Source organism: Cydia strobilella, chromosome Z, assembly GCF_947568885.1.
Source record: "Cydia strobilella chromosome Z, ilCydStro3.1, whole genome shotgun sequence".
Taxonomy (NCBI): domain Eukaryota; kingdom Metazoa; phylum Arthropoda; class Insecta; order Lepidoptera; family Tortricidae; genus Cydia; species Cydia strobilella.
In genome coordinates this window covers 45,065-51,064 of record NC_086068.1, presented here as the reverse complement: position 1 = coordinate 51,064, position 6,000 = coordinate 45,065, and the positions used below count along the sequence as shown (strand labels likewise).

At 47.0% G+C, this 6,000-nt stretch overlaps 1 protein-coding gene across 1 annotated transcript; it reads left to right on the top strand.

The window, feature by feature from the left end:
• The first annotated feature begins 743 nt into the window (after positions 1-743).
• LOC134755031 (FMRFamide receptor-like) lies at positions 744-4,838 on the top strand. Its single transcript, XM_063691510.1, has 6 exons — positions 744-879; positions 1,395-1,645; positions 2,201-2,548; positions 3,413-3,604; positions 3,779-3,916; positions 4,301-4,838. Exons 1-6 carry the CDS (start codon positions 744-746, stop codon positions 4,715-4,717), a joined length of 1,482 nt encoding a protein of 493 aa, XP_063547580.1. The 3' UTR covers positions 4,718-4,838.
• The last annotated feature ends 1,162 nt before the right edge of the window (positions 4,839-6,000 follow it).

The following is a 6,000-nucleotide window of genomic DNA, read 5'->3' as shown; positions in this document are numbered from 1 at the left end:
CTCCCGGGCGAAAACTCGTATAGTGGTTAACGGCTATGTATGATGAACCCTCGTGAACGGGCAATTTTTAATTCGCGTTATTAGCGTGTAGCTGATCCGCTCTCTGGTGCGCCCTTAGGTGGTTCACGTATCCTATCTTTTTGCTAAATACTCGAGCGCATTTTGGACACATCAGCGCACCACCTACATAGTTGTAGGGAATCGATATACGGCTATAATAAGTATAATAAATAAATAATAATAAATAAATAAATTTATTTGGCAGGCAAGAAACCCAATTTTTACAATTTACAAAAAAAAACAAAAAATACAGTGCAAAATACTAAAACTTACAACCTAAAACAATGAAATAAAACATATACAAACTTATGGTCTAAAGATGGCCGTTCTCGGACCGGTGCAGTTTTCGCCAATGTTTGTTAAATTCGTCACTGTAGTCTTTAGCTACCAGTGACAGAATTTCATTGTTAGAGGCTAGCAGTCTCGCCCGGAAGGCAGCCGACCTGGCTCTCAGAATGGCGAAAAAGTCAGGGACTCTCGCGTCCGCAAACATGCCCTTCGCACTGCAGAAACGCGATAGTTTCAACAGAATACGAAAGGCGTTGTTGTACTGTACCCTCAGCGCGTTGAAGGAGTGCCTGGTGTACCTGTTCCAAAGCTGACAAGTATAAAAACATTGGCAAAAGGCTTTGAACAGGGTCACCTTTACCTCACTCGAACAACGCGCAAACCGTCTAGCCAACATGTTGCACCGAACCGCGAGAGCCCTGCGCTCCCTCTCCATATCGGCGTCATCTTTCAAGTACTCGCTCAGGATGTGTCCCAAGTACTTGAAGCTCGTTACAACCCGAATTGGCGCACCACTCATACACACCGTAGGTATCACCTCCGGACCCTTCCCTGACCTAAAAACGAGCATTTCGGTCTTAAGCACGTTATATTTTAGGCCATGCGTACTGGCATAGTGTTCGCAGAATTTAAGCAGCTTTACAAGACCATTTATCGAGGGGCTAAGAAGCACCATATCGTCTGCGTAGCTCAGATTGTTAACACATACGTTACCAATGTGGCAACCGACGTTAGAGCTTCTCAGCTCCCCGATAAGGTCGTTGACATATAGGTTGAATAGGTCCGGAGATGTCAACCCACCTTGGCGCACTCCACAGTCTAGCCTGTAGTCGTTAGACTGTGCGTCACCCCATTTTACATTGTTAGTTTGGTTCTCGTACCAGAACCTCAACAGACCTACAACCTCGGGAGGTGTTCCAGACGTGAAAAGCTTTTTCCACAGCAAATCATAGTTGACTAAGTCATAATATATATATCTGACTGCGTCCCGCAGATTCTCCTTACTTACACACCGTGCTTAACAGTATCTTTGTATTTGTTCGCAGAGCGCTCTTGTAGCGCGGCGGGAGTGGGCGCGACAGCGACGGCGGGCGCGGCAGCGGGCGCGTACCATGCCGCGATGAGCGGCGACGGCCGCAACGGCACCAACGGCACGCTCGAGTGCGACTCGGACGCGGACGTGTCCGAGTCTGACAAACTGTTCCGATTCGTCGTGCACGGCGTGATGCTGAATGTGGTGGGCTGTGGGGGGCTGCTGGGCAACGCACTGTGCGTGGCTGTGCTCAGCCGGCCGCAGGTGAGAAACATATTTTCTTGATTTTTTTGTTAACTCGGATGCGGAGTGTCCGAGTCGGGCGACTTGTTCCGATTTGTCGTAAACGGTGTGCCGCTGTTGCTGAACGTGGTGGAGTGTTGCGAACTGCCGGGGAACGCTCTGTGCGTGGTCGTGCTCGGCCGAACGCGGGTAAACCCTTACTCATTTGTTTACACTCACATTTGACGTTTCACACATTACCAACTTGACCGGCCGAAGCGGGCCGCATACGGTTCCCAAAATTTCATGCTAGAATCCCTCGTTCGACATTTCATGTGAAAACATTTCGCTTTACTCCAGATTAAACTCCTCCCTCAAATATTTGTTATAATTTAAAATTTTAACACCATACAGACTGGATAGAATGTGGAATTGCGAAAATATTTAAATGTATTTTTGTAACGAATATGACCTTTCCATACTTTCTTTTGTCAGAGTGGACGAAGATTTAGATTTTTAGATTAGATTAGACGGATTTAATTTCATTCTGACCTGCTGTTTCTGCTCTGTCATATATCTTTCTATTAAATTTTCCAGATGCGCTCATCGATAAACTGCCTGCTGGCCGGGCTCGCGGCCGCCGACGCGGCCCTCCTGGTGGCCAGCGTGCTGCTGTTCGGGCTGTCGGCCGTGTACCCGTACACGGGCCGCCTGCGCCACTACTACTACCACATCTGCCCGCGCCTGGCACCGCTGGCGTACCCGCTGGCGCTCGTGGCGCAGACCATGTCGGTGTACCTGACGCTGGTGGTGACGGCGGAGCGCTGGGTGGCGGTGTGCCGGCCGCTGCGCGCGCGCGCGCTGTGCACGCCGCGTCGCGCCCGCTTCGCTGTCGTCGGTGTCGCTATATTCGCGTTCGCGTATAACGCGCCCAAGTTTCTTGAGGTTAGTTCTGTTGTACTGCAGTTACTACTTATTTTTAAGAGTGAACAACGCGCGCCTCCACAAGTTTTTTTTTCTAAATTTTTCTTGAGGTGAGCGCTATTCTGAGTTAAAACTGAGTGTACGCTCGTTTAGCGACGATCAGCGCGGAGTCCGTGCTAACGCTGTAAGCTACGTATAACGTCACTTAACTGTTTATGTAAATGTGAAGTATTACTGAATGTTTCAAATCAATCAAGTGCACTTGTATGGAGAAAGGAAACATTGTATAATGCTCTAAATTGTATAATTGTATAATGCTTTAAATATCGCGGCCATAAGCCTCAATTTCTGTCCATATGTAGTGGTACTCTATGTTACATAATTAGACATTTAACCTATAGGTATGGACACTTAGCCGTAAGAGACTTGACTGACAGACTGACCAACGTAAATCCCTAGTAGCTAAGGTTATTAGCATTAGCACCTATCTTCATCTTTAGACATACTTTCTTTTTTTTTTCAATCTAGTTTTTAATTCACTAACTGGTCGCCCAAGATACAGGCTATGCCTAGTTTGGGGACCCCTGTTCATACTGTTATAAATGTACCGCTGTATGCGCGCAACCTGGACCTCATGTATACTCCATCTGCAAATTCCCATCTTTGTGTGCAAAATAGATATATTTTTCATTTTCATTTTTCATTTTCAATCAGTGACGTTTGTCCAGTACCCAGTTCAAAGTTATCTTTCTAGTCAATTTTCTAATTTATTAAAAAAAAATCTCATATTAGTGAGATGTATGTGATTAGATGGTAAATTTATCAACCTTCAGATAAACAAAAATATTCGTCAATTTACACATTCGTCAAATTTACGTTCGGCAGGTGGAAGTGGTCCGCATCCCGGCGCTGGGCGAGGGCGCGGACAACGAGGAGGACGCCATCTACTGCGTGGCCGCAGCCGAGTTCCGCAGCGAGCTCTACGTGGCGGTCTACGTGCACTGGCTGTACCTGCTCGTCATGTACGCCGTGCCCTTCACCGCGCTCGCCGTGCTTAACGCGGCCATCGTGCGGCAGGTGAACACTAGAGACACCTCACACCTACCTCGGCCGGCTCGCGTGCGGCAGATTTTACCTACAATTTCACCCTAGCACGTGCGTTCGTTCCGTGCACCCGCGCCAGCTAGCGGACGCTCTCTTAAACATTACAAAAATTTTTAAGAGTTGAAATAATAAACGCTCCCTCCGCAGGTGCGTCGCGCGCAAGCGGAGCGAGCGCGGCTGTCCCGCTCGCAGCGACGCGAGCTGTCGCTCGCCACCATGCTGCTGGTCGTCGTGCTGGTCTTCTTCCTCTGCAACCTGCTGCCACTCGTCACCAACTCCTTCGAGGCAAGTACTTACTCTCTCTGACCATTGCTGGACCTTATGTCTTAGCAATAAGGTTTACCAATGATTAGAATCCGTTCCCACGCCACCATGCTGCCGGTCGTCATGCTGGTCTTCTTCCTCTGCAACCGCTGCCGCTCGTCTCCAACTCATTCGAGGCAACTAGCATTGCACCGGTGTCTAGCTGTGCTTCTCTCACAACAAACCGTCTGCTTTCTGGTAAGATCGCAAAGAACAATTGCATGAGGGCAGCACACATGGTCCTTGAGAGAATTCATTAATTGAGGAGCTTTCCAATATGGCGCAAAGCTCCTCAATTAATGATCTCTCTCCTTTCATTTTGCTTACATTAAAGATATTAGCTGATACACAACGTTTATCATGCAGGTGTTCCTGGGTTCGGAACTGGAGCGGCTGGACGCGCTGGTGAAGACCTCGAACCTGCTCGTGACCATCAACTCCTCCGCCAACTTCCTCATATACGTGCTCTTCGGCGACAAGTTCAAGCGCGTCTTTCTCGCCACGTTCTGTCGGCCGGCGCTGGCCTTGCTGCCGTGCATCCGCCGGCGGGAGGAGTCGCCCGAGCACACTAGAGACGATTCCTGCGCGTCGGGCCCCGAGAGGCTAAGCCTCCGGGTGTCTCTGGCCAGGGACACGACCCTGCGCCGGTCCGTGCCGCGCCGGCAGCGCCCGCGGCGCCCGGAGCCGGCCCCGACCGTGTACTACCCGGCCACGCCCTCCTCGTCGATAACGACCCTCCCCAACGACTTGCCGCATAACGGTCACGCGCGCGACCACTTCTAGACTGTGCTCGAGTGTTAGAGACGGCGCTTCGACGCTGGGACTCTTTAGTAATGTTATCTGTGATTCGCTGTACGCGTTTTAGAACGAGAGTGTCTCGGTTAAATAAAGGTTCATCGATGTATTTGTGCGTCTCATTTATATAATCTAAAGTAAGTCTAAAGTAGCCTAATAAAACTTGGTGTTTTTGATAAGTCTACTAACTAAATATGTATGATAAAAAACCAGCCAGCCAAGTGCGAGTAGAACTCGCGCACGAAGGGTTCCGTACCATTATCTATAAAAACGACAAAAATTCACGTTTGTTGGATGGGAGCCCCACGTAAATATTTATTTTATTCTGTTTTTAGTATTTGTTGTTATAGCGGCAACAGAAATACATTATCTGAAAATTTCAACTGTCTAACTATCGCGGTTCATGAGATACAGCCTGGCGACAGACGGACAGACACACGGACGGACAGGGAGGTTAGTAATAGGAATAGGGTCCCGTTTTTACCCCTTGTACAATGCAAGCATCGCACATTTCTCGCGTCAGCATTTAATATATGAATGACTTATAATAATTATGCTGTTTATGCGATTACGCTTTAATTCGATTTATATTTCAGTTTACGTATATACGTGCTCCTAGCTAGTACTCATTATATACCTTGGTTATAAATAAATACATATACCTAAATTAGTGTTTCCATCAAGATATCAATCAACCATCAAGATCAAGAATCATATCAGCTCAGATGTACAACCCTTACAGGTACGGAACCCTAAAAATGCAGAGAAATGTCACGGAGATGTTTCATTTTATTACTAAATTTAATATCAATAAATATAAAATTTTATTTATAGCCAGACATCATTAACGTCTTACTCTTGTCTGTATATGATATTCTAGGGATCCTGACCGAATTATTAGTAATCTTAAGCATTTCTCTTAGAATGAATTTTTCTTCACCACGTAGGTACAGCACAACCAAGGTTTTGAACTCACCAGTTTTGACCAAAGGTTAAGGTATTTCCATAGATTTTCTTGTGAAAACCATCATAATTAAAACACAATGCTTAGCAAGGCACCAGTTTAATAAACCTGATTCACTTTAAATTAGTTCAAACACAAACAGTAAAAACACGATAGACCTCACTCGTTCCAAAACCTAAGAAACCACACTAACCACAAGGAATTTCGTACATTGACCCGAGTGATGCTATCTTTATTGCACGCGCATAATAATATTGCTGTCCCTCTCGCACATGGACATCGACAGCCGGTATCATGGGCGGGACAG